The sequence below is a fragment of the Pituophis catenifer genome, unplaced genomic scaffold, assembly GCF_029215685.1.
Source record: "Pituophis catenifer annectens isolate HBS135680 unplaced genomic scaffold, rPitCat1.0.hap2 SCAF_2, whole genome shotgun sequence".
NCBI classification, from domain to species: Eukaryota; Metazoa; Chordata; class Lepidosauria; order Squamata; family Colubridae; genus Pituophis; species Pituophis catenifer.
In genome coordinates, this window is record NW_027256882.1 from 3,755,808 (window position 1) to 3,783,494 (window position 27,687).

The 27,687-nt window shown below is 44.0% G+C and overlaps 1 protein-coding gene across 1 annotated transcript; it reads right to left on the reverse strand.

The window, feature by feature from the left end:
* Positions 1 to 2,614: 2,614 nt before the first annotated feature.
* Positions 2,615 to 27,435, reverse strand: LOC139311612 (zinc finger protein 585A-like). Its single transcript, XM_070936081.1, has 7 exons — positions 26,928 to 27,435; positions 26,562 to 26,676; positions 23,673 to 23,740; positions 19,928 to 20,057; positions 17,925 to 18,394; positions 17,070 to 17,840; positions 2,615 to 3,728 (listed from the first exon to the last, which is right to left on the reverse strand). The coding sequence occupies exons 1-7, from the start codon at positions 27,339 to 27,341 to the stop codon at positions 2,694 to 2,696; spliced, it is 3,003 nt and encodes a 1,000-aa protein (XP_070792182.1). The 5' UTR covers positions 27,342 to 27,435; the 3' UTR covers positions 2,615 to 2,693.
* Positions 27,436 to 27,687: the final 252 nt, after the last annotated feature.

Below are 27,687 nucleotides of genomic sequence, written 5' to 3' on the forward strand. Positions count from 1 at the left end.
AAATAAAAATAATAATTAAAAAAAGCTGCAAATTTTCCCCTTTCGCCAGGTCTGTCCCCATCTGTTGCTTAAGTTTATTATAGTTACTCCTTGGAGAATTGAATGCAGGCATATATCATTAGACCATAAATGAAAAGAGAAAAAGAAAAGCAAATGCAAAACAAGAAAAGCTGATGGCTCCATTGAGAATTTTATGTATCTTTAGCAAGTATTTACATGACTACAGTTACTTAATTCTAAGTTACGTAATGTTACGACATACCATAAAAAAACAAAAATATGGCCCTAATGCTTGAAAAGTATCTTTTGCTCACGCATGTTTCAGCTTCTCTTCATTCTGGCCTCTTGCTAGAAAGGTAAATTGTTCACCCTAAAGCTTTCTGCATGCAGTCTACCTTGACATCTGTCATTATTCCATCACATCCTAAGAGGTTTTGACCGAAAAAGGTTCCTTGCTTCTACATTCATCCTGGTTGACACAGTGATTAATTTGACACAGTGGACACTAGTTGGATTGAGGGGTCCTTGGTGCCCTCTGAGGTTGGTTGGTGCACTGAGGATCTTCCCTCGTTTGACTAATGAAAGGTCTACAACAACACAATCAAGCTCAGAGACCACCAAGGACCCCTCATTTCAACCGAGAGTGAAACATTTTCTCCTTTGATGGCAGGCTGGATTATTTTTGGTATCTGGACATCCCAGAGAAAGTTCCCATTCACATTTCTGTGTGTTTCATCAGGAAGGACTGAAGTAATTTTTTGTAGTTCTTATTTTCATGATATTTTGGACCTCGTTGCTTTCCAAAGATCTTCCTTCTTGATTGATCCTTTGCAATGTTAGCACACCAGAGTGGTTTTCATTCTCATATCCTGGAGTATGTCTAATTTAGGAGGGAGGGAGGAGGTCAGAGCCATCATTTATTGCCATTGGAACTTCAAATGGTTACTTAATAAATTATTGTAAATCAGGGACTGCCTGGGTTGGCCAGCAGGCTGCCTACCTATGGGACCTTAATATGCATCCATATATCCCTACCACTGCTTTCTCTTCCCTTCTTTTACAAACTCTGTGAAAGTAGTTGCCATGGCACTGAAACAAGGATAACTGCAACATAAGTAAGCAGTGTGGCCAGGCAGCTGGGAAGGCAGACAAAATTCTGAGATGCATCACCAGATGTATCACCCTCAGCAAAAAGGAGCTCCTATCCCTCTACATAGGGCTTTAGTGAGACTCCATTTGGAATACTGTGTCCAGTTCTGGAGACTTCACTTTATAAAAGGTATTGATAAGATTGTATGAATCCAGAGATGGGCAACACGAGGGAAGGCAAGGAAAGATCACCACAAAATATGGAGAAAGAGCCTATGAGTTGCATTTTCTAATTCAGCATCACTATAACCCCTTTTCCTTATGGTTTTCTTTCTCAGTTGTTACTTGTGTTACATAATGTGAAGCAGGGTGGAAAGGCAGATTGACAATAGTAAGCAAAGGAAGAAAAGCTGAAACAATAGTAAGGGATTCAGGACTAATTGCATTTCTGCCTGCAACTCTGCTCTAGTGGCAATACTCATCAGAGCGAGTTACTTGAAATGTACCACTTAAATATTGGCATCCACACATCACTTTGAAGGCAAACGATAACCTTAATCTCCATTGATATTCATCTTTCTTTTAAAACCTCCTACTTAGCAAAAAAGCACCAGGATGGATTGAGGATTCAAAATCAAAATCAGGAGAGCTGGAAGGGAACTTGGGGCTCTTCTAGTCCAACCCCCCACCCAAGCAGGGGGCTCTGACAAATGGCAGTCCAATCTCTTCTTCAAACCTACTAGCGACGAAGCGCCCTCAGCTTCTGAAGGCAAGCTCTTCCATTGGTTGATTGTTCTGTCAGAAAATTTCTCCTTATTTCTCGGTAGAATCGCTCCTTGATAAGTTTCCATCCATTATTCCTTGACCACATCCTCTTTGTGGCAGCCCCTCAAACATTGGAACACTGCTATCCTGTCTCCCCAGGTCCTTCTCTTCACTAGACTAGCCATGCCCAGTTCCTATAACCGTTCTTGTTTTAGTCTTCCGGCCTTTAATCAGCTTAGCTGCTCCTTTGCTCTTTTTCCAAAGTTTCAACATCTTTTTTGTAATTTGATGACCCAAAGGGGATGCGGTATTCCGGGTGTGGTCTTACTAAGGCTTTATAGAGTGGTAATAATACTTCATGTGATTTTGATTCTATGCCTCTGTTTATACAACCAAGGATTGTGTTCGCTTTTTTTGGCTGCTGCCGCACACAGGTGATTCATGCTTAATTGATCATCCATTCCGACTCCAAGGACCCTTCACAGTTACTATTTTCCAGCCAGGTTTCAGGTAATCTGTTTTTCCTGCCCAGGTGTAAAAGCTTACTTTCCTCACATTAAATTTCATTTTGTTGGATTCCACCTTGTCTCCTTTGGATCAGAAAGGCACAATATGCATACAGATCAAAATCTATAGAGACGTGGTGGCTCAGTGGTTAGAATGCAGTACTATAGGCTAACTGCCCACAGCCAGAAGTTTGACTCTGACAGGGTCATGGTTGATTCAACTTTCATCCTTCTGAAGTGGGTAAAATGAGGACCGAGATTGCTGGAGACCATATGCTGACTTTGTAAACCGCTCAAAGAGTGCTGTAAAGCATTGTGGACTGGTATATAAATCTAAGTGGAATTACTATTGCTATACAGTTTCTTCTGAGCGTGGATCCTTTTATGAGAATTAAGACTACCTTTCTGAGCAAAGCCCTTTCCACATTCCATGCATTTATACGGCTTCTCCCCTGTGTGGATCCTCTTATGGCTAATAAGATGACCTCTTTGAGAAAACATCTTTCCACATTCCATGCATTTATTCGGCTTCTCCCCTGTGTGGATCTTCTTATGGAGAATAAGATTACCTCTTTGAGCAAAGATTTTTCCACACTCCAAGCATTTATACGGCTTCTCCCCTGTGTGGATTCTCTTATGGCAAATAAGATGACCACTTTGAGAAAACATCTTTCCACATTCCATGCATTTATTCGGCTTCTTCCCTGTGTGGATCTTCTTATGGAGAAAAAGATTACCTCTCTGAGCAAAGATTTTTCCACACTCCAAGCATTTATACGGCTTCTCCCCTGTGTGGATCCTCTTATGGGAAATAAGACAACCTCTTCCAACAAACGTCTTTCCACATTCCATGCATTTATACGGCTTCTCCCCTGTGTGGATCCTTTTGTGTATTCCTAGGTAAGTGCACTGAGCAAAAGTCTTTCCACACTCCATGCATTTATACGGCTTCTCCCCTGTGTGGATCCTCTCATGGCAAATAAGATGAGCTCTTCGAGCAAAGGCCTTTCCACACTCCATGCATTTATACGGCTTCTCCCCTGTATGGATCCTCTCATGGCAAATAAGATGAGCTCTTCGAGCAAAGGCCTTTCCACACTCCATGCATTTATATGGCTTCTCCCTTGTGTGGATCCTCGTATGGCGAATAAGAGTACCCCTTTCAGCAAAGGTTTTTCCACATTCCATGCATTTATATGGCTTCTCCCCTGTATGCATCCTCTTATGGGAAATAAGATGACCTTTTTGACCAAACGTCTTTCCACACTCCATGCATTTATACGGCTTCTCCCCTGTGTGGATCCTCTTATGGGAAATAAGATTACTTCTTCGAGCAAAGGTTTTTTTGCACTCCATGCATTTAAATGGCTTTTCCCCTGCCTGGATCCTTTTTGGGGATATAAGATTACTACGTCTTCTGAACCTGTTACCAGACTCTCTGCATTTGTATACCTTCTCCCCAGTGTGAATCCCTTCATGGGAAGTAAGTTGCCTGCTTGTTCCAAAACATGTTCCACATTCCAAACATTTGTAAGGCTTCTCTTTTGTGTCTATCACTTTTTGAGATGTTAGGAACTTATTTCCAAGAGAAGGCATGAATGTCCCATTGTAACGTTGTCTGTTGTGTCTCCTTAAAGCATTTTCTGCTTTGTTTTGGCTTAAATAGTGTTCTTTTACTTGTAATTTAGCTTTGATTGGCTTCACACTTTCCCCAATATATTTTTTCCTTATTTTCTCCTGTTGGGCAAGAAAGTCTTGCATCGGAGCATCGGTGGAAGATGAGCTTTCCTTATTCCAATCATTTGACTGGTTTCTATCATGGGTTTCTGGTTCTATTCGAATTCCAAACTTCTCCGTTCCATCTTTAGCATTGATCACTTGGAACAGTTCACAGGAATCTTGATTCTCCTGCCCATTATTACCTTCAAAGCAAAAGAGAAATGAAAATGATTTCCTTCTGAATTTTTCCAAAATTCCTTTATGTTTTATGTTTGCATGCTTACAGTAGTGTGATATAGACAGTATTTCTATATTCATGAGTCCTGAAAGCTTTGAAAATATCTAGAAAACATCTCTTTCTTTACAATTATCTATATATGTGCAAATCTTAATCAAAGTCTGTTTTGAGTCATAGAATAATCAGGGGAAACACCCAAGGAGGAATAAGGAGAAAACTTAAGATTTATGGGGTTGGGTTAATTTCAGCAGACACTTGTGAGAACTGAAACCATTTTGAAAAAAGCTCCTTCTTCCCTGGTGTACCTTGGAGCAGCTACTGCACGGCGTCTGTCTGGCAGGCAGGACTCCCGCTCGGCCCGTTCCTTGATCCCAATGATGAGACTTTGGAGCGAAGTCCCTTCCCTGAAGCCTCCCATTGGCTTGTAAATGCTCTTTGCACTGAGATTGGAAAGGTTGGGAGGCTTCAAGAATGGCTATTTTGCTGCCTCAAAGTCTCATCAGCTTCTAAGGGCTTTTTGGCCGGATCTGGTACAGGCTTCCGATTGCAGAGAACAGAGGCCTAAACAACTTCAGTGCGAGATCACACAAGACGAGAAGGACAAGATCTCACACTAATGATCTTGCGGGATCTCACACTGCAGTACTTTGATCCTGTGTTCCCTATAAACTGAGGAGTGCACGAGATCCAGGGCAAAAGTCTTTGAAAACAACGAGGCCTCCCCTTTGTTTCCAAAGCATTTTGCCCTGGATCTCGTGCAGCCCTTGGTGAGCAGAGAACAGAGGCCTAAACTACTCTAGTGTGAGATTCTGTGAGATCAGTAGTGCCAGATTTCCCACTATTGATCTTGTGTATATCTCACTACTTTAGGCCTCTTTTTTCTGCAAATGCACCCAAGCAGGCAAAGGAACCGACGTCTCGCTACATCCTCGGAACGTAAGTCCGAGCAGGGTGTGGTGTGGGTACAGGTAGGATGATTGTTGTTGCAACGCCTCTGCTGTCATTTGTAAGTGTGAATGACAGCCATGGTGCTGTAACATTTGTAATTTCAGGTCTGAGACTTAAGTACTTGGGGGAGGGCTAGGTCGTAACTTGAAACAGTCGCTTAGTGAACTGTCGTAACTCAGGGATCACCTGTATCCTAGGATGCTCTGAGTCACATTTCATGAGTCCTTTGTTCTTGAATTGGATTAGGAGAATGCTCTTCCATGGCCCGAGTGTGAACGTTCTGTTTTCACACAATTTGGGGAGGTTTCAGAGAACAAATGACAAACACATTCTTGTCACATGATCTCCAGAGGGCACATAAAAGCACACCCCATTCTTCTCAGCCTCCACAGATAAGTTCAAATAGAAATGGAAAAATACAGATAAGGAATGCCCCAAAAGCATCTCAGCAAAGAGACACTGACTCTTTCCTTCCTTGGGGTTCGAGAAGACCAGATCCCTCCCTTCTCCCTCCCGGGAGACGATATCTGATTAGTGATTTTATAAATAAAAAACTATGTATCATCTGTCTTCTTGAACTCTCTGATTTGGGAGAAGAAAACTCTTACCGAGAAAGACCACGTTCCTATGGTTTTCAAGCATGACTTCCGAATGCAGCGCTCTCTGGTCAGGATCCAGCTGAGACCATTCCTCCTCAGAGAAATACACAGCCACCTCCTCGAAGGACACAAGACTCTCCTGAACACAGAAAAAAGAACAGAAAAGGAGGATTCGCAAGATCTGTTCATCATCATCAATGATTTAGACAAGGGGATAGAAGGGGAACTTATCAAATTTGCAGAAAATATCAAATTGGCAGGAATACCAACACTGCACAAAATAGGCTCGAGATATAGAGGGATTGACAGATTGGCACCTTCTAACCAAATGAACCTCAATGGTGAGAAATGTAATGTGCTACATTTAGGAAAGAAAAACCAAATGCACTGCCATAGGATAGGTGATGCCTGGCTCTACAGTAGTAAGTGGAACAGGGAACTTGGAGTCCTAGTGGACAATCACTTAAACGTGAGCCAGCAGTGTGCTACAGTTGCCCAAAAACATCCAACAGAATCACAGACTGCATTAAGAGAGGGATAGAATCAAGATTACATGAAGTGTTAGTTCCACTTTAGAATGCCTTGGTAAGACCACACTTAGGAACTTTGCATCCGGTATTGGTTGCCATGATGTAAAAAAGATCTTGAGACTCTAGAAAGAGTGCAAGGAAGAGCAAATGAGATGATGAGGGGACTGGAGGCTAAAACATACGATGAACGGGTGCAGGAACTGGATGTGGTTAGTCTAGTGAAGAGAAGGACCAGGGGAGACAAGATAGCACTGTGCCAACATTTGAGGGGCTGCCACAGGGGGGGGTGGTTCAAGCTGTTTTCCAAAGTCCCTGAAGGCCAAAGAGTAATGGATGGAAATTCAACAAGGAGAAATTCAACCTGGAAACTAGACTAGACTGCCACTTGTCAGAAATGGTGTAGTGAGGTTGGAGTAGATGACCTACAAAGTCCCTCCCAACTCTGTTAATCTGTACCTTAGGAGGTTGATAAATTACAAAAAGAAAAGTGGTCCAGCAGTTCCTGCCACTGTGATACGTTTATTCCTAATTCTTCAAGGACTTTAAAACAACTGCTTCTTATAAAGGCAAATTTGGAGGAGCACCTAGCAGAACAAGATGACCAGAGGAAGCTATGCTGGCTGACAGCAACCTCAACCTGCTATTGTGCTCTCCATGTTGTGGAAGGACACAAAAATAACCCAGTCCAAACAAGGGGGAGAATAGAAGGAGAGAGAACTTTGTACACCCACTTCACTTCCTTAAGGCGAGAATACAGATCTAATATTTTTTCCTCTTCTTACTTGATTTAGAGGTTCAGCCTCTGTTTGATCACCGTCATAGAAACCAGAAAATTTCATTCTTTGTTTCTCTGTAAGGAATAAATAATTTCAAAATAAATAATTAACAAAATATTTATTTTATTAGTTTATTTTAGACAATTTATATGCCGCCTATTCACTCGTGGCGACTCAAAGCGGCCAAAAAATAATAATAAACCCATATTAAAATAATAAAACTAATAAAAGAATTATATAATACATTAAAATAATAAAATCACCCATACCTCTTGCCCCAGCGAAAGCACCTCACAGGAGCTGTTTAATGGGCTCCATCCCGCTCTGGGTTTTCCAGGCCCCCTGGCAGTACCAGGCCTTCAGCGCCTTCTGGAAGAGTGCTACTGTGGGGGGCCATTCTAATCTCTGGGGGGATGATGTTCTAATCTAGAGAGAGGGAGCCGCTACGGAGAAAACTCTTCTTCTGGGTCTCACCAGGTGTGCCTTCCTAGGAGATGGCACCCGCAACATTCCCTGCCTCCGCACTCTGGTGGGTAGGGCAGATGTAACTGGTAAGAGACGGTCCCTCAGATAACCTGGTCCCAACCCATGGAGGGCTTTATAGGTGACAACCAGCACCTTGAATTGCACCGGGAAGGAAATTGGCAGCCAATGCAGTTCCTGCAGGAAAGGTGATACTTGTGCAGACCGGGGTCCGCAGAAAACCATGCGGGCCGCTGCATTTCGCACCAACTGGAGCTTCCACATGCTCTTCAAGGACAGCCCCATGCAGAGCGTGTTGCAGTAGTCAAGACCGGAAGTGATTAAGGCATGAGTGACTGTAAGTAGGGATTGTCAGTCCAGGAAAGGGTGTTTCTGGCGCACAACCCGTAGTTTTGCAAAGGCCCTCGTGCACACGCCCGCCACCTGCTCTTTGAGTAGGAGTTGTGAATTCAGGAGAACCCACAGATTACGCACAGGGTCTGTTTGGGGTAGTGCCATCCCATCTAAGACCAGAAGTGGAAATTCTCCCTTGGCCAACGAACCCCAAATCCAGAGCCACTTTGTCTTGCCAGGCTTTAGTTTCAACCCATTGCTCCCCATCCAGCTCCTAACAGCCTCCTGGCACCGTGATAGGGAGGACACGGCATCGCTTAACCCACCACGGGCTGAGTCATACAGCAGAGTATCATCATCATATCGGTGATATCTCAGTCCATGCTAGCAGATGATCTCACAAAACTGTTTTATATAAATGTTACAGGAGTGGATAGTACCGAGCCCTGCGGAATCCGGCAAAGCAGTGGCGGAGGGCTGGATCTCTTCCATCAACGTTGACTGAGAACGGCTGCAGAGGAAGGAAGTGAGGTAGGATAGCACAGGGCCGCCCACTCCCATCCTGCGAAGCCGCCCCAGGAGAATACCATGGTCGATGGTATCGAAAGCCACTGAGAGGTCAAGTAGAGCAAGGATGGATGCGCCACTCACATCCCGCTCTCGCCAGATATCATACAAAAGCGCGACCAATGACGATTCTGTCCCAAATCCAGGCCTGAATCTTGACTGGCAGGGGTCCCACCTGTCAATGAGTCCTTCAGCTTCAACTACTACAATACACGAGCACACAATAGGTACAAAGTTATGGTAAACTGCGCTAAACTTGATTGCAGAAAATATGACTTCAATAACAGAGCCACTAATGCCTGGAATGCACTACCGGACTCTGTGGTTTCTTTCCCTAACCCCCAAACTTTAACCTTAGACCTTCTACTGTCAACCTCACCCCATTCCTAAGAGGTCTCTAAGGCAAGTGCATAAGCGCACCAGCTCCCCAAAAAGGGAATATTGGAGACAAGTTGGAAATTATATATATACATACACACACACACACACACACACACACACACACACACACATGCATATATGTAAGTTTTGGTGCACCAGCCTGAAGATGACGAGTGGGACCTCGTCGAAACGTCACCAAGATATGCTCAAACAACCTATGGAGCTGCTGCACAACCACCTTCCCCAAAAAGGGAAGACTGGAGTCAGGTTGAAAATTATTCAACAGGATGGAATCCAGGGATGGCTTCTTAAGAAGAGGGTGGATCACAGACTCCTTCAAATGCTGGGGCACTGCCCCCTCCTGTAGGGAAGCATTAATGACCGCCAGCGTCCACCCACCTGTCATCTCCCAGGAAGCTTTCCCAAGCCAGGAGGGGCATGGGTTTAAACACAGGTGCTTGCACCCACCCATACTCCCTAGGATCCTGTCCACTTCCTCAGGAGCAACAGGGTCAAACCGTTCCCAGATATCAGAGCAAGAACCTGTCTCAGAGGCTTCCACCGGACCAGCAACCATGCTGGCATCCAACTGGGAACAAAGTCGAGCGATTTTGTCTTCCAGAAAAACCACAAATACCTCAGCATGCCCCTTCAGGTGGACCTCAGTCTCCTCCTTCCCCAGGAGGAGGAGGCTCACCTGAAGAGGGTCGCTGGGCAATTATCTGTAGATGTAATTATTGTGGAGAAGTATAAATAGAAGGAGGTATTGTATAGAAAAGAAGAGAGAGCGAAGGTAAGACAGATGGGTAATCGGAGGATCTTCACTTACCTCCTAAGGTGTCCTGACTTTGATCCTCCCTAAGAATCCTCCTGAAAAATAGCTCCTGGGGAGGATTTGATGGGTGGTTCTTTCCCTCAGGATCTCTGATTTCCAAAGTGCAGCACTTCCAGTAGGAGGAAGGAAGGAAGGAACAGATTTAATGTACATCACACGACGTAAAGTGGATTTCTATATTCGGAACACAACCTCAAAGCCCCCAATATCCATCAATGTGGTTATGTCAGAAATGTGAGAAAAAAATGGAATAATGTCTTACTAGAATAGGTGGGACATTGCCACATATTATCCCTGTCAGGGAGGTTTGGGAAGGAGGGGTGAAGTATTCAAACAGATTCTCTATTCTCTTTTGAACTCTTACCTGCTCCTTCTGCTCCTCCGCCTGGCTCAGGAGGAGGCCTTCCACCAGGGCCACCGCCTGGCAGCTGGTCTCTGCTCCACACTCCCGCAACCAGCCCTTCATCTCTGGGGGCAGAAGAGCCAGGAACTGTTCCAGAACCACCAGATCCAGGATCTGGGCTTTGGTGTGCTTTTCTGGTCTCAGCCATCGCCTGCAAAAGCCATGAAGACGGCTGCAAAGTCCTCGGGGACCCTCAGCCTCCCGGTATTGGATGGAGGTCCAGGGATGAACTTCTGAAGGGAGGATGGTTTCCTCCTCCAGGATCTTCTGCCCAGTCCTTGTCCAGAGCTTCCCCCCCTTCCCAGGCTGAGCAGCTGAAGGGCCTTTTCCGGCTCCCTCCTTTGCAAAAGGTTGTGTCTCCATCCTTTCTCTCTCCTGCAGAGCAACTGCAAATGGCTCCAAGGACTCTGGTGGGTCTCCAGATGCCTTTTCCTTCACGGGACCATTTCTGGGGCTGCAGGACTGATCCCTGCAAGTTATTCTGCTCTTTTTTTTTTTTCCCCAAGAGAAAAGTTTGGCTTGCAAAGACCACAAATGGCTTCCAGTTTCTGTATCTGAGATGGGAAGAAAAAACAAATATTAAGAATTAGAAAGTGGAATTCAGCCGCTGAGCGACCTTCCCCCAACCTCCCCGGAGCCCCAAGAGGCTCATCCCAGCGCAGGACTGAGGTGCCCCCGAGCAGGGCCGGGAAGGAGGCAGCTGGAGAGGCCGCCCCGCTTCTCTCCCCTCCGGAGACAGGGAGCCTGGTGCGAATCCTGCCTCCTCCTCGCCCGGCTTCTCTCCTCTCCTGCTGGGCCTCCGCAAGGCCGACCCTCCCCTCCCCCCACTCGGCTCTTCCTCAGACAGGGGGCGGGAAGGGAGCCCCGGTTCCCCCTGCATGGAGAGGGTGGCTGGGGAGCATGGGACCCGGGGTGGAAGCCGGAGGAAGGCTGAGCGTGGGTCCGCCTCCCTTTGCTCGGGAAGAGCCCCCAACTCACCCGGGAAACGTCTGGATCTCCCCCCGCCAGACTCTCCCGCAGCCTCTCCGCCTCCTGTGCAGCCCCAGGGGTTAAGGAGAGCGAGTGCGGCGTCCTAGAGCGGCAAGCATTTGTGATGTCATTTCCTTCCCACCCTCCTATGGAAAGGCAGCTGTGACGTTCGCCCTCCGCTGGACCAATGGGGAAGCGCATGACGGTACCTTCTCTTAACAGAGGGCTCCCCCTGGTGGGTTAGGGGCAAAGTGCCAGGATTGTAGAAAGGGCGGGAAAGAGGAGCGCGTGTGAGGGGAAGGGAGAGGGCATGGATGATGGGCTTGGGAGTAGGAGAAAGGCCCCTGTCAATTTCTTTCTCCATCTTCCTCTCCAGGAATCGTCTGTGGAGATGGAGAAAAATCTCTCTGGAAGATTTGAACTCGCTTCCCTCAAGAACAGCCGCCCTGAAGGCTCCGCAGAGATTGTGGGAGGCCTCCAAAGGGTCTAAATCCTGTCAGAAACAGGTGGGCGGTCAGAAGAGGAGGACCAGGAGCTTTTGTGGGAAAGACAGCTTGTGTCTTGCGGTTGTTGGGAATTCCCGCCTGAAGAGGTGGCAAATGGGACACAGGCAGGAAGGCCACAATCAGGAAAATGATTTTAATTCATTTCTTTTTTTATTTCTGTAATTCAATACATGCAGCTGCCCTTCTCAAACTATTCGCTCAGCCTCTCAGCAAAAGGGGGAGGAGAAAGGGCAGGGACCCCTCCGGTCTCTTCTGATGAAAGAAAAGGAAGATCCTGAAAAAGGAATAGAAAGCTAAACTATGATGTGGAAAAGCCATTTTTATATAGGGATTGAGTAGGAAATTCACCTCAAGAAATCTGACTAGGAAGCTTAAGCCCCTTGGAGAATTTAGTGTTTTTTTTTTTTGTTTTTTTAATTTATATACCGCCCTTCTCCAGAGACTCAGGGCGGCTTACAATGCATTAAGCAATAGCCTTCATACTTTTGTATATTTATACAAAGTCAGCTTATTGCCCCCAGAAACTGGGTCCTCATTTAACCTATCTTAGAAAGGATGGAAGGCTGAGTCAACCTTGAGCCTGGTAAGATTCGAACCTGCAGGAATTGCAGGCAGCTGTGTTAATAACAGGGTGCATTAAACCACTGTACTACCAAGGCTCCTTTTTTGAATTTTTTTTTAATTTTAAACAAAAACAAAACATAAAACCATCATTCCAAACAATTACAGACAGTGAGTCGAACGGTTAATATTCTCTTGTGCATAAATCCATTTCTAAAATACCAATTTATAACAGAAACTTACATCTTTTATACAGTGGTGGGATTCAATTTTTTTAACAACCAGTTCTGTGGGCGTGGCTTAGTTGGGGTGTGGCTTGGTCATGTGACTGGGTGGGTGTGGCTAGCTGGTCATGTGACTGGGTGGGTGTGGCTAGCTGGGACTACTCAGGGCTGAAAAAAGTCATTTCTGACTGATCCTCGCACTTTTGACCGGTCCTCGCACTTATGACCATCCTCACATTTATGCCCATTCTTAGCAACCGTGTCAATCATTTCACGACTACTTCTCTTCACCACGGTGACAAGATAGGGCGCAAAACATAAAATGTGGGGACAGTCGTAAGTTCAAGGACTGGCCAAAAGTGCGAGGACCGGTCAGAAATAACTTTTTCAGCCCTCTGAGTAGTCCACATGCACATAGGGACTACCCAGAGGGCTGAAAAAAGTGATTTCTGACCGGTCCTCGCACTTTTGACCGGTCATCATTTATGCCATTTATCTTCTAGTCCAGAGATCTCCAACCTTGGCAACTTTAAGCCTGGCCAACTTCAACTCCCAGAATTCCCCAGCCAGCTATGCTGGCTAGAGAATTCTGGGAGTTGAAGTCCACAAGTCTTAAAGCTGCCAAGTTTGAAGACCTCTGAGCTAGGGCTTTGGGGCCAGACTTTTGGGGAGGGGGTCCCATTCGGAGAGACCCCCTGCCTCTCAGGAAGCATCAGGCCCAGGCAGAGAAAGTTGCCAAGGTTGGAGATCTCTGGACTAGAAGACCTCCAAAGGTCCCTTCCAACTCTGTAATTCTGGTATTGGCAAGCAAACAGAGTTAAGCTACTTAAATTCTCCAAAGCAGTGGTCCCCAACCTTTTGGACCTCAGGGACTACCAAGTTCATAATTTTAAATTTCGCGGACCACTAATACGAATCCAGTGTGCCGCTTGCTGAAGCACCTGGACTCCCAGTGACGGGATAGGGTCCTTCAGGCACTCTCCCACCCTCTTTCTCTCCCCCCCTCTCATTCTCTCTTTCCCTGTTACTCTCTCTCCCCCCACTCTCATTCTCTTTCTCTCCCTCCTCTTTCTCTCTCCCCCTCTCTCCTCCCCTCATTCTTTCTCTCTCCCCACTTTCCCACTCAATCCCTTTCTCTCTCCCACTCTTTCCCTCTCATTCTCTTTCTCTCTCCCCCACTCACTCTCTCCTGTTTCTCTCTCCCACACTCTCCCCCACTTTCTCTCTCTCATTATCTTGCAGGGGGCCAATCTGGTGTCTGCAATGGAGAGCAAAATCTTGTAACAACTTTAATTTTATCCTCGCCTTCTTTTCCTGCTAAATATATTTTAACACCATTTTATTCAAATCTTTGAAAAAATCATTCCCCAATCTAATTGGAATTGTCTGGAACAGATATAAAATTCTAGGCAAAATATTCATCTTAATAGTTGATATCCTATCAATCAAGGAGCTGGGTGGTTCAGCAGACTAAAGCAGTGTTATTAACTTATTAACATCAGCTGCCTGCAATTACTGCAAATTCAAATCCCACCAGGCTCAAGGTTGACTCAGCCTTCCATCCTTTCTAAGGTAGGTAAAATGACCCAGTTTGTGGGAGCAATAAGCTTTGTATAAAAGTATACAAAAGTATTAAGGCTATTGCTTAATGCATTGTAAGCCGCCCTGAGTCTCCGGAGAAGGGTGGTATATAAATCAAATTAAAAATAAATAATAATAATATAATCATCATCACCATCATCATCATCTGCAAATTTTCCCCTTTCACCAGGTCTGTCTCCAACTGTTGCTTAAGTTTATTATAGTTACTCCAAACCCAAAGGCATATATCATTAGACCATAAATGAAAAGAGAAAAAGAAAAGCAAATGCAAAACAAGAAAAGCTGATGGCTCCATTGAGAATTTTATGTATCTTTAGCAAGTATTTACATGACTAGTTACTTATTTTTAAGTTACTTAATGTTACGACATACCATAAAAAAAAAATGGCCCTAATGCTTGAAAAATATCTTTTGCTCACGCATGTTTCAGCTTCTTTTCATTCTGGCCTCTTGCTTGAAAGGCAAATTGTTCACCTTAAAGCTTTCTGCATGCAGTCTACCTTGACATCTGTCATTATTCCATCACATCCTAAGAGATTTTGACCGAAAAAGGTTCCTTGCTTCTGCGTTCATCCTGGTTGAGACAGTGATTAATTTGACACAGTGGATGGAGGTTGGATTGAGGGGTCCTTGGTGCCCTCTGAGGTTGGTTGGTGCACTGAGGATCGTCCCTCGTTTGGCTAATGAAAGGTCTGCAACAACACAATTAAGCTCAGAGACCACCAAGGACCCCTCATTTCAATCGTGAGCTACACATTGTCTCCTTTGTTGGCAGGCTGGATTATTTTTGGTATCTGGACATCCCAGAGAAAGTTCCCATTCACATTTCTGCGTGTTTCATCAGGAAGGACTGAAGTAATTTTTTGAAGTAGTTCTTAATTTCATCTTATTTTGGTCCCCATTGATTTCCAAAGATCTTCCTTCTTGATTGATCCTTTGCAATGTTAGCACACCAGAGTGGTTTTCATTCTCATATCCTGGAGTAGGCCTAATTTGGGAGGGAGGGAGGGAGGGAGGGAGGGAAGGAGGAGGTCAGAGCCATTTATTGCCATTGGAACTTCAAATGGTTACTTAATAAATTATTGTAAATCAGGGACTGCCTGGGTTGGCCAGCAGGCTGCCTGCCTATGGGAACTTAATATGCGTCCACATATCCCTACCACTGCTTTCTCTTCCCTTCTTTTCCACAACTCTGTGAAAGTAATTGCCATGGCACTGAAACAAGGATAACTGCAACATAAGTAAGCAGTGTGGCCAGGCAGCTGGGAAGGCAAACAAAATTCTGAGATGCATCACCAGATGTATCACCATCAGCAAAAAGGAGCTCCTATCCCTCTACATAGGGCTTTACTGAGACTCCATTTGGAATACTGTGTCCAGTTCTGGAGACCTCACTTTAAAAAAGTTATTGATAAGATTGTGAGTCCAGAGATGGGCAACACGAGGAAAGGCAAGGAAAGATCACCACAAAATAAGGAGAAAGAGCCTATGAATTGCATTTTCTAATTCAGCATCACTATAACCCCCTTTTCCTTATGGTTTTCTTTCTCAGTTGTTACTTGTGTTACGTAATGTGAAGCAGGGTGGAAAGGCAGACTGAGACAATAGTAAGCAAAGGAAGGAAAGCTAAAACAATAGTAAGGGATTCAGGACTAATTGCATTTCTGCCTGCAACTCTGCTTTAGTGGCAATACTCATCAGAGGGAGTTACTTGAAATGTACCATTTAAATTTTGGCATCCACACATCACGTTGAGGGCAAACGATAACCTTAATCTCCATTGATACTCATCTTTCTTTTAAAACCTCCTACTTAGCAAAAAAGCACCAGAATGGATTGAGGATTCAAAATCAAAATCAGAATAGAGCTGGAAGGGAACTTGGAGCTCTTCTAGTCCAACCCCCCGCCCAAGCAGGAGACCCTACACCATTTCTGACAAATGGCAGTCCAATCTCTTCTTCAAAGCCACCAGCGATGAAGCGCCCACAACTTCCGAAGGCAAGCTCTTCCATTGGTTGATTGTTCTGTCAGAAAATTTCTCCTTATTTCTGGGTAGAATCGCTCCTTGATAAGTTTCCATCCATTATTCCTTGTCTGGCCTTCAGGTGCCTTGGACCCCACCCTCTCTGTGGCAGCCCCTCAAACGTTGTAACACTGCTATCCTGTCTCCCCAGGTCCTTCTCTTCACTAACTATCCATCCCCAGTTCCAATACCGTTCTTGTTTTAGTCTTCTGGCCTTTAATCAGCTTAGCTGCTCTTCTTTGCTCTTTTTCCAAAGTTGAAACATCTTTTTTGTAATGTGATGACCCAAAGGGGACGCGGTATTCCGGGTGTGGTCTTACTAAGGCATTATGAAGTGGTAGTAATACTTCATGTGATTTTGATTCTATGCCTCTGTTTATAAAACCAAGAATTGTATTCGCTTTTTTTGGCTGCTGTCGCACAGAGGCGATTCATGCTTAATTGATCATCCATTCCGACTCCAAGGACCCTTCACAGTTACTATTTTTGAGCCAGGTTTCATGTAATCTGTTTTTCATGCCCAGGTGTAAAAGCTTACTTTTCTCCACATTAAATTTCATTTTGTTGGATTGTACCTTTTCTCCTTTGGATCAGAAAGGCACAATATGCATATAGATCAAAATCTATAGAGACGTGGTGGCTCAGTGGTTAGAATGCAGTACTATAGGCTAATTGCCCACAGCCAGAAGTTTGATTCTGACAGGGTCATGGTTGACTCAGCTTTCATCCTTCTGAGGTGGGTAAAATGAGGACCCAGATTGCTGGAGACCATATGCTGACTTTGTAAACTGCTCAAAGAGTGCTGTAAAGCATTGTGGAATGGTATATAAGTCTAAGTGGAATTACTATTGCTATACAGTTTCTTCTGAGCGTGGATCCTTTTATGAGAATTGAGACGACCTTTCTGAGCAAAGCCCTCTCACCATTCCATGCATTTATACGGCTTCTCCCGTGTGTGGATCCTCTTATGGCGAATAAGACTACCTGTTTGAGCAAAGATTTTTCCACACACCAAGCATTTATACGGCTTTTCCCCTGTGTGGATACTCTTATGGGAAACAAGATGACCTCTTCGAACAAACGTCTTTCCACATTCCATGCATTTATACGGCTTCTCCCCTGTGTGGATCATTTTGTGTATTCTTAGGTAACTGCACCAAGCAAAAGTCTTTCCACACTCCATGCATTTATACGGCTTCTCTCCTGTGTGGATCCTCTCATGGCAAATAAGATGACCTCTTTCAGAAAACATCTTTCCACATTCCATGCATTTATACGGCTTCTCCCCTGTGTGGATCCTCTTATGGCGAATAAGACTACCTCTATGAGCAAAGATTTTTCCACACTCCAAGCATTTATACGGCTTCTCCCCTGTGTGGATCCTCTTATGGCTAATAAGACTACCTCTTTGAGAAAACATCTTTCCACATTCCATGCATTTATTTGGCTTCTCCCCTGTGTGGATCCTCTTATGGCGAATAAGATGACCTCTTTCAGCAAAGATTTTTCCACACTCCAAGCATTTATAAGGCTTCTCCCCTGTGTGCATCCTCTTATGGGAAATAAGATGACCTCTTTCAGAAAACATCTTTCCACATTCCATGCATTTATACGGCTTCTCCCCTGTGTGCATCCTCTTATGGCGAATAAGACTACTTTTTTGAGCATAGATTTTTCCACACTCCATGCATTTATGCGGTTTCTCCCCTGTGTGGATCCTCTTATGGGAAATAAGACTACTTCTTCGAGCAAAGGTTTTTTTGCACTCCATGCATTTAAATGGCTTTTCCCCTGCCTGGATCCTTTTTGGGGATATAAGATTACTATGTCTTCTGAACCTGTTACCAGACTCTCTGCATTTGTATACCTTCTCCCCAGTATGAATCCCTTCATGGGAAGTAAGTTGCCTGCTTGTTCTGAAACATGTTCCACATTCCAAACATTTGTAAGGCTTCTCTTTTGTGTCTATCACTTTTTGAGATGTAAGGAACTTATTTCCAAGAGAAGGAATGAATGTCCCATTGTAACTTTGTTCATTGTGTCTTCTTATAGAATCTTCTCCTTTCTTTTGGCTTGAATAGTGTTCATTTACTTGTAATTTAGCTTTGATTGGCTTCACACTTTCCCCAATATATTTTTTCCTGATTTTCTCCTGTTGGGCAAGAAAGTCTTGCATCGGACAATCGGTGGAAGATGAGCTTTCCTGATTCCAATCATTTGACTGGTTTCTATCATGGGTTTCTGGTTCCATTCGAATTCCAAACTTCTCCGTTCCATCTTTAGCATTGATCACTTGGAACAGTTCACAGGAATTTTGATTCTCCTGACCATTATTACCTTCAAAGCAAAAGAGAAATGAAAACGGTAACAAGGTTAGAGAAAAAGATCGAACCGTACAAAGTTAAGTGAATTTCCTTCTGAATTTTTCCAAATGTTTTATGTTTGCATGCTTACAGTGGTGTGATATAGACAGGATGATTTCTATATTCATGAATCCTGAAAGCTTTGAAAATATCTAGAAAACATCTCTTTCCTTACAATTATCTATATATGTGCAAATCTCAATCAAAGTCTGTTTTGAATCATAGAATAATCAGGGAAAACACCCAAGGAGGAATTAGGAGAAAACTTAAGATTTATTGAGGTGGGTTAATTTCAGCAGAGACCTGTGCGAACTGAAACCATTTTCAAAAAAGCTCCTTCTTTCCCGGTGTACCTTGGAGCAGCTACTCCACTGCCTCTGTCTGGCAGCCAGGACTCCCGCTCGGGCTGTTCCTTGATCCCAACGATGAGACTTTGGAGCGAAGTCCCTTGATTGAAGCCTCCCATTGGCTTGTAAACGCTAATCACGCTGAGACTGGATCTGGTATAGGCTTCAGATTGCAGAGAACAGAGGCCTAAACTACTTTAGTGCGAGATCACACAAGACGAGAAGTGCAAGATCTCACACTAATGATCTTGCAGGATCTCAGGCTGCAGTACTTTAGTCCTATGTTCCCTACAAACTGAGGATTGCACAAGATCCAGGGCAAAAGTCTTTGAAAACAAAGAGGCCTCCTTGTTTCCAAAGCATTTTGCCCTGGATCTCGTGCAGCCCTTGGTGAGCAGAGAACAGAAGCCTAAAGTTATCTAGTGTGAGATCATGTGAGATCAGTAGTGCCAGATTTCCCACTATTGAGCTTGTGTATCTCTCACTATTTTAGGGCTCTTTTTTCTGCAAATGCACCCAAGCAGGCAAAGGAACCGATGGCTCGCTACGGCCTCATAACATAAGTCCGAGCAGAGTGGGGTGGGGGTGCAGGTACGATGATTGTTGTTGCAACGCCTCTGCTGCCATTTGTAAGTGTGAATGACGGCCGTGGTGTTGTAACATTCGTTATTTCAGGACTAGGAGAGAGCTAGATCGTAACTTCGTATGGTTGCTTAGTGAACTGTCGTAACTCGGAGATCACCTGTATCCTAGGATGCTCTGAGTCACATTTCATGAGGCCTTTGTTCCTGAATTGGATTGGGAGAATGCTCTTCCATGGCCCGAGCGTGAACGTTCTGTTTTCACACGATTTGGGGAGGTTTCAGAGAACAAATGACAAACACATTCTTCTCACATGATCACCCGAGGACACATAAAAGCACACCTCATTCTTCTCAGCCTCCATAGATAAGTTCAAATAGAAATGGAAAAATACAGATAAGGAATGCCCCAAAAGGACCTCAGCAAAGACACTGACTCTTTCCTTCCTTGGGGTACGAGAAAGCCAGATACTTTCCTTCTCCCTCCCGGGAGACGATAACTGATTAGTGATTTCTTAATAAAAAGTAACAATAATCTGTCTTCTTGAACTGTCTGATTTGGGAGAAGAAAACTCTTACCGAGAGAGACCACGTTCCTATAGTTTTCAAGCATGACTTCCAAATGCAGCGCTCTCTGGTCTGGATCCAGCTGAGACCATTCCTCCTCAGAGAAATACACAGCCACCTCCTCGAAGGACACAAGACTCTCCTGAACACGGAAAAAAGAACAGAACAGGAGGATTTGAAAAGATCTGTTCATCATCATCAATGATTTAGACAAGCTGATAGAAGGGGAACTCATCAAATTTGCAGACAAGACCAAATTGGCAGGAATATCAACACTGCACAAAATAGGCTCGAGATATAGAAGGATTGACAGATTGGCACTTCTAACAAAATGAACTTCAATGGTGAGAAATGTAATGTGCTACATTTAGGAAAGAAAAACCAAATGCACTGGCATAGAATAGGTGATGCCTGGCTCTACAGTAGTAAGTGGAACAGGGATCTTGGAGTCCTAGTGGACAATCACTTAAACGTGAGCCAGCAGTGTGCTACAGTTGCCAAAAAACACCCAACAGAATCATAGGTTACATTAAGAAAGAGGTAGAATCAAGATCACATGAAGTGTTAGTTCCACTTTAGAATGCCTTGGTAAAACCACACTTAGGAACTTTGCATCCAATATTAGTTGTCATGATGTAACAAAGATCTTGGGACTCTAGAAAGAGTGCAAGGAAGACCAACTGAGACGATGAGGGGACTGGAGGCTAAAACATACGATGAACGGGTGCAGGAACTGGGCATGGCTAGTCTAGTGAAGAGAAGGACCAGGGGAGACAGGGTAGCAGTGCTCCAAAATTTGAGGGGCAGAGAGGAGGGGGTCAAGCTATTTTTCAAAGCACCTGAAGGCCAGACAAGGAATAATGGATGGAAACTGAACAAGGAGAAATTCAACCTGAAAATAAGGAGACGTTTTCTTACAGTGAAAGCAATGAACCAATGGAACAGAACTTTCATGGGAGCTTCATCACTGGGAGTTTTCAAGAAGAGACTACACTGCCAAAATGTCAGAAATGGTGTAGTGATGTTGGACTATATGACCTACAAAGTCCCTTCCAACTCTGTTAATCTGTATTTTAGGAGGTTGATAAATTACAAAAAGAAAGGTGGTGCAGCAGTTCCTGCCACTGTGATACATTTATTCTTCAAGGACTTTAAAAGAACTGCTTCTTTTTTTTCTTCTTTTTTTTTTGTAAATAATTTTTATTTTTTCCCAAACATAAAGATAAAATATAACTTTCAAGAACAGTTTCAATCCGATCATAGATGGTTAACATGCTTACATTCTTTTAACATGCTCTATTCCAATTTTCCATTACATCTTTTGAAAATTTAAAACAGAGAAAAAAAACAAAAAACAAATTTAAACATAGAATTCTAACACTTTCATCTAAACAAATCTAATATATCAATACAGTTTTAACTTCGAATTAAATTTTAGCTCATTATCTCTGTATCTATATCTCATCAATATCCAAATAGTTATTAACAATATTCTAGTCTCTTATTCTAATTATATACCTTACAATTTTATCACCAAAATTATCAATTTCAATTTCAATACAACTCCATTTTATTAAAATTTATAAAACACAATTTTATCGACATCTTAATTATTTCACCCTTTTTATCAAATCAAAATATCTTGAACTTTCCAATTTAATATCTCACATATTACACAGTTTTATCACAAGAACATATTGCTTATTCTTCTCCAAGTTATCAACTCTTTTGAGATTATTCCCAATATTATCTCCTCCCAATCTTCCAACATTATTGGCTGATTTCCAGCATATTGTATTTGACTAGTTTCTAGCATAAGCTTCTCCTAGACTCCCTCCATTGTTTGGCTGATTTCCAGCATATTTTTCTCCAACTCTCCTCCTATTGCTTGGCTGATTTCCAGCATTTTATTGGCTGATTTCCAGCATTTTCTGTTTGGCTGATTTCCAGCATAGTCTCCTCCAACTCTCCTGCCATTGTTTGGCTGATTTCCAGCATTTTAATTATTTTCCCACTTACTTCCTCGGAGTCTCTAACTCTTATCTAATTAGTATCCTTCACCTCATTATTTTAGTTTTCCCTTACATCATAATTATCTATTTAATCTCTATGTCTCAGCATATTCATCAAAATTAATTCTCATTATGTTTCATAATAATCATCATTTCCCATATTTGTTAAATTAGATCACAATTTATCTCTATCATCTGTGTATTTCATAGTTTCACTCAGTAATATGTCAATATCAATCATATTCAACAGTCTAACTTTGTTTGCAGAATATAGTTAAGACATGTTACAACAAATAATAAGTTTTCTTAAAGTTATCTCACATTAGAGTACACTTCTCATAGTAATTTTTAACCACTTAGTATATAAATCCCTATTTTAATTGCCATTTATTATTTTTTTTCTTTATTATTCCAAAAACCTTCCTGTTTAATCCAAAAGAAAAAAAAAACCTTTTATTCCTTTAGGCTTTTAAGCATTACATTACAATTTAGTTACATTTAGTTTAAATCTATTTTGTTTCTTCTTTTTCCTGTCTGTCCACATGTTCCACTTCAAAGTTCATCTATTCAAATTAAAAATTCTATATATCACTTTAATGCTCTTATAAATGTCTGCTCCAAGCATGATGTCTCCACTTCCTGTCTTTGTTCGTGCGCCACACCTTCTTTTTGCTAAGTCTGTAAGTTTCCATTATAGAAAAGATCCAAGATCTTTCTTCTTAAAATCACCCAGAACAGGGTAGAAATTTCCAAAATCCATTAGTCTAATGTTAATTCCAAAGTAATCATAATAATCCAAGGTAGAAAGCCATTTAGGATATTTCTTTTCTAAGCAGAAAGTAAAATCTCTTCAATCCACTTTCCTGCTTAGTCACCGCAGACTTCATGGCAATTTTGTAGCCATTTGTCTGTCAATCTTCATTAACTTCGTTAACTTTCACAGGTTTAAATTCCCCAAAAAATATTTCTTCAATCCACTCCAAAGAAAACAGAAAAAAAAGTCCAATTTTCCAAATTATTAGAAACAAATTCTTCTAAGCCAAATTAATTAATGCAAAGTTTGTCTTGGGTCTCCATTTTTTCTCCCCCTTTCTTTTAAGTCTTCAAGCCCCACGGATCTGTAGCCGTAGTTTAAGGTTGGGGTCTTATTTTAAAAAAATATTCCAAGAAATCCCTTTATTTGCCTGGGTTGGTATCATTCACCCAGCTTTGAAACGCTCGTTCTTTCTTCTTCCTCCTGCACAATCTTGTGTCCCAGTCTGCTGCAGCTTTGTGGCAGCCGCCATGGCTGCCTACCCCCGCCACCGACTTTGAGGATTCCCTCTGGCCTCCGAGGAACTTGCCTGTTCCTCTTGGCCCTCCGAGGTGCTCCTCTTCACCCCCCATCCCTACAAGATGGGGGTCGGTCCGAAGACCGGTCAAACAGCGGTTTGTCAGTCGGGGTTTCCACGGGCTCATTAGAGCCCGCTAATTCCCCGACTGTGGTGCCGCAGCTCCAGACCGGGAGGCCAGAACTGCTTCTTGTAAAGGCAAATTTGGAGGAGCACCTGGCAGAACAAGACAACCAGAGGAACCTATGCTGGCTGACAGCAACCTCAACCTGCTAATGTGCTCTCCATGTTGTGGAAGGACACAAAAATAACCCAGTGCAAACAAGTGGGGGAATAGGAGGAGAGAGAACTCTGTACACCCACTTCACTTCCTGAAGGCGAGAATACAAGTCTAATAACTTTTCCTTTTCTTACTTGATTTAGAAGTTCAGCCTCTGTTTGATCGCCGTCATAAAAACCAGAAAATTTCATTCTTTGTTTCTCTGTAAGGAATAAATAATTTCAAAATAAATAATTAACAAAATATTTATTTTTTTAGACAATTTATATGCTGTCTATTCGCACATGACAACTCAAGGTGGCTTACAAAATATTAAACCCATATTAAAATAAAACTAATAAAAGGAGAATTATATAATACATTAAAATAATAAAATCACCCCCACCCCTTGCCCCGGCAAAAGCACCTCACAGGAGCCGTTTAATGGGCTCCATCCCACTCCGGGTTTCCCAGGTCCCCTGGCAGAACCAGGTCTTCAATGCCTTCTGGAAGAGTGCTACTGTGAGGGGCCATTCTAATCTCGGGGGGGATGATGTTCCAGAGAGGGAGCCTCGGAGAAAACCCTTCTTCTGGGTCTCACCAGGTGTGTCTTCTTAGGGGATGGCACCTGCAACATTCCCTGCCTCCGCACTCTGGTGGGTCAGTCAGATGTAACTAGTAAGAGACAGTCCCTCAGATAACCTGGTCCCAAGCCATGGAGGGCTTTATAGGTGACAACCAGCACCTTGAATTGCACCAGGAAGGAAATTGGCAGCCAATGCAGCTCCTGCAGGAGAGGTGACACTTGTGCATACCAGGGTCTGCAGAAAACAATGCGGCCCGCTGCATTTTGCACCAACTGGAGCTTCCATATGCTCGTCAAGGACAGCCCTATGTAGAGTGTCAGAGGCAATTAGCCCCGTTACCTTCCTTGGGTAATTGCCTGGATTGTGGCATTTTCCTTGTGTATACTTTTGAAAAATAAAACCGGAATACATCTTCTAATTAAACTCATATTGATTGTAAAGAAGAAAATAAAACATCTTACTGACCTAAATAATTAAATTGTTACATTTTGGTAAAGTTCCTACCGACTACATATCTGCAGCCGGACTTCCCTTGGCAAGAACACAAAGAAAAGTGTGAAGTAGAAAGAAAGGAATGCGGATATACGTAGTTAGCTTACTGATAACAAAATTGGCAAGCTACGGAAAGTCTGACAGTCCAGAAATAATGAGCTCTGCTGGTAAATACAAAAACGCAGTGACATAGAGCGTGTTGCAATAGTCAAGACGGGAAGCGATTAGGGCATCAGTGTTGTCGATTCAGGAAGGGCTGTTTCTGGCGTACAACCCATAGTTGCGCAAAGGTCCTCCACACAACCGCCACCTGCTTTTCGAGCAGGGGTTGTTAGTCCAGGAGAACCCACAGATTACGCACAGGGTGTGTTTGGGGTAGTGTCACCTCATCCAAGTGGTAATTCTCCCCTGGCCAACGAACCCCAAACCCAGAGCCACTCCATCTTGCCAGGCTTTAGTTTCAACCCATTGCTCCCCATCAGCTCCTAACAGCCTCCAGGCACTGCGATAGGGAGGACACGGCATTGCTTAACCCACCACGGGCCAAGACATACAGCTCAGTATCATCATCATATTGGTGATATCTCAGTCCATGCTAGCAGATGATCTCACAAAACGGTTTCATATAAATGTTGAACAGGAGCAGACAGTACCGAGCCCTGCAGAACCCCGCAAAGCAGTGCATGAGGGCTGGATCTATCCCCTCCTATCAACACTGACTGAGAACGGCTACAGAGGAAGGAAGTGAGGCAGGATAGCACAAGGCCTCCCACTCCCATCCTGCGAAGCCGTCCCAGGAGAATACCATGGTCGATGGTATCGAAAGCCACCGAGAGGTCAAGTAGAGCAAGGATGGATGCGCCACTCACATCCCGCTCTCGCCAGAGATCATACAAAAATGTGGCCAATGACGATTCTGTCCCAAATCCAGGCCTGAATCTTGACTGGCAGAGTTCCTACCTGACAATGACTCCTTCAGCTTCAACCACTACAATACACGAGCACACAATAGATACAAAGTTATGGTAAACTGTGCTAAACTTGATTGCAGAAAATATGACTTCAGTAACAGAGTCACTAATGCCTGAAATGCACTACCGGACTCTGTGGTTTCTTTCCCTAACCCCCAAATGTTAACCTTAGACCATCTACTGTCGACCTCACCCCATTCCTAAGAGGTCTCTAAGGCAAGTGCATAAGCGCACCAGCTCCCCAAAAAGGGAATATTGGAGACAGGTTTTAAATTATATATATACACATACATGCAAGTTTTGGTGCACCAGCCTGAAGATGACGAGTGGGACCTCGTCGAAACGTCACCAAGATATGCTCAAACAACCTCTGGAACTGCTGCATAACCACCTTCTCACCCACCTTCCCCAAAAAGGGAAGATTGGAGACAAGTTGGAAATTATTCAACAGAGTGGAATCCAGGGATGGCTTCTTAAGAAGAGAGTGGACGACAGACTCCTTCAAATGCTGGGGCACTGCCCCCTCCTGTAGGGAAGCATTAATGACTGCCAGCGTCCACCCACCTGTCACCTCCCGGGAAGCTTTCCCAAGCCAGGCAGGGCTGGGTCTAAAACACAGGTGCTTGCACCCACCTATACGCTCTAGGATCCTGTCCACTTCCTCAGGAGCAACAGGGTCAAACCGTTCCCAGATATCAGACCAAGAACCTGTCTCAGAGGCTTCCACCGGACCAGAAACCACGCCGGCATCCAACTGGGAACAAAGTCGAGTGATTTTGTCTTCCAGAAAAACCACAAATACCTCAGCATGCCCCTTCAGGTGGACCTCAATCTCCTCCTTCCCCAGGAGGAGGAGGCTCACCTGAAGAGGGTCGCTGGGCAATTATCTGTAGATGCAATTAGTGTGGAGAAGTATAAATAGGAGGAGGTATTGTATAGAAAAGAAGAGACAGCGAAGGTAAGACAGAGGGGTAATCGGAGGATCTTCAGTTACCTCCTAAGGTGTCCTGACTTTGATCCTTCCAAAAAATCCTCCTGAAAAATAGCTCCTGGGGAGGATTTGATGGGTTCTTCTTTCCCTCAGGATCTCTGATCTCCACAGTGCAGCACTTCCAATAGGAGGAAGGAAGAAACAGAATTAATGTCCATCACACGACGTAAAATGGATTTCTATATTCGGAACACAACCTCAAAACCCCCAATATCCATCAATGTGGTTATGTCAGAAATGTGAGAAAAAAATGGGACAATGTCTTACTAGAATAGGTGGAACATTGCCACATATTATGAATGTCAGAGAGGTTTCGGAAGGAGGGGTGAAGTATTCAAACAGATTCTCTATTCTCTTTTGAACTCTTACCTGCAACTCGACTTGCTCCTTCTGTTCCTCCACCTGGCTCAGGAGGAAGCCTTCCACCAGGGCCACCGCCTGGGAGCTGGTCTCTGCTCCACACTCCTGCACCCAGCTCTCCATCTCTGGGGGCAGAAGAGCCAGGAACTGCTCCAGAACCACCAGGTCCAGCATCTGGGCTTTGGTGTGCTTTTCTGGTCTCAGCCATCGCCTGCAAAAGCCATGGAGTCGGCTGCAAAGATCTCGGGGACCCTCAGCCTCCCGGTATTGGATGGAGGCCCAAGGATGAACTTCTGAAGGGAGGAAAGTTTCCTCCTCCAGGATCTTCTGCCCAGTCCTTGTCCAGAGCTTCCCACCCTTCCCAGGCTGAGCAGCTGAAGGGCCTTTTCCGCTTCCCTCCTTTCCAAAAGGTTGTGTCTCCATCCTTTCTCTGTCCTGCAGAGCAACTGCAAATGGCTCCAAGGACTCTGGTGGGTCTCCAGATGCCTTTTCCTTCACGGGACCATTTCTGGGGCTGCAGGACTAATCCCTGCAAGGGATTCCACTCTTTTTCTTCTTCCCCCAAGAGGAAAGTTTGCCTTGCAAAGACCACAAATGGCTTCCAGTTTCTGTATCTGAGATGGGAAGAAAAAATAAATATTAAGAATTAGAAAGTGGAATTCAGCCACTGAGCGACCTTCCCCCAACCTCCCCGGAGCCCCAAGAGGCTCATCCCAGCGCAGGACTGAGGTGCCCCCGAGCAGGGCCGGGAAGGAGGCAGCTGGAGAGG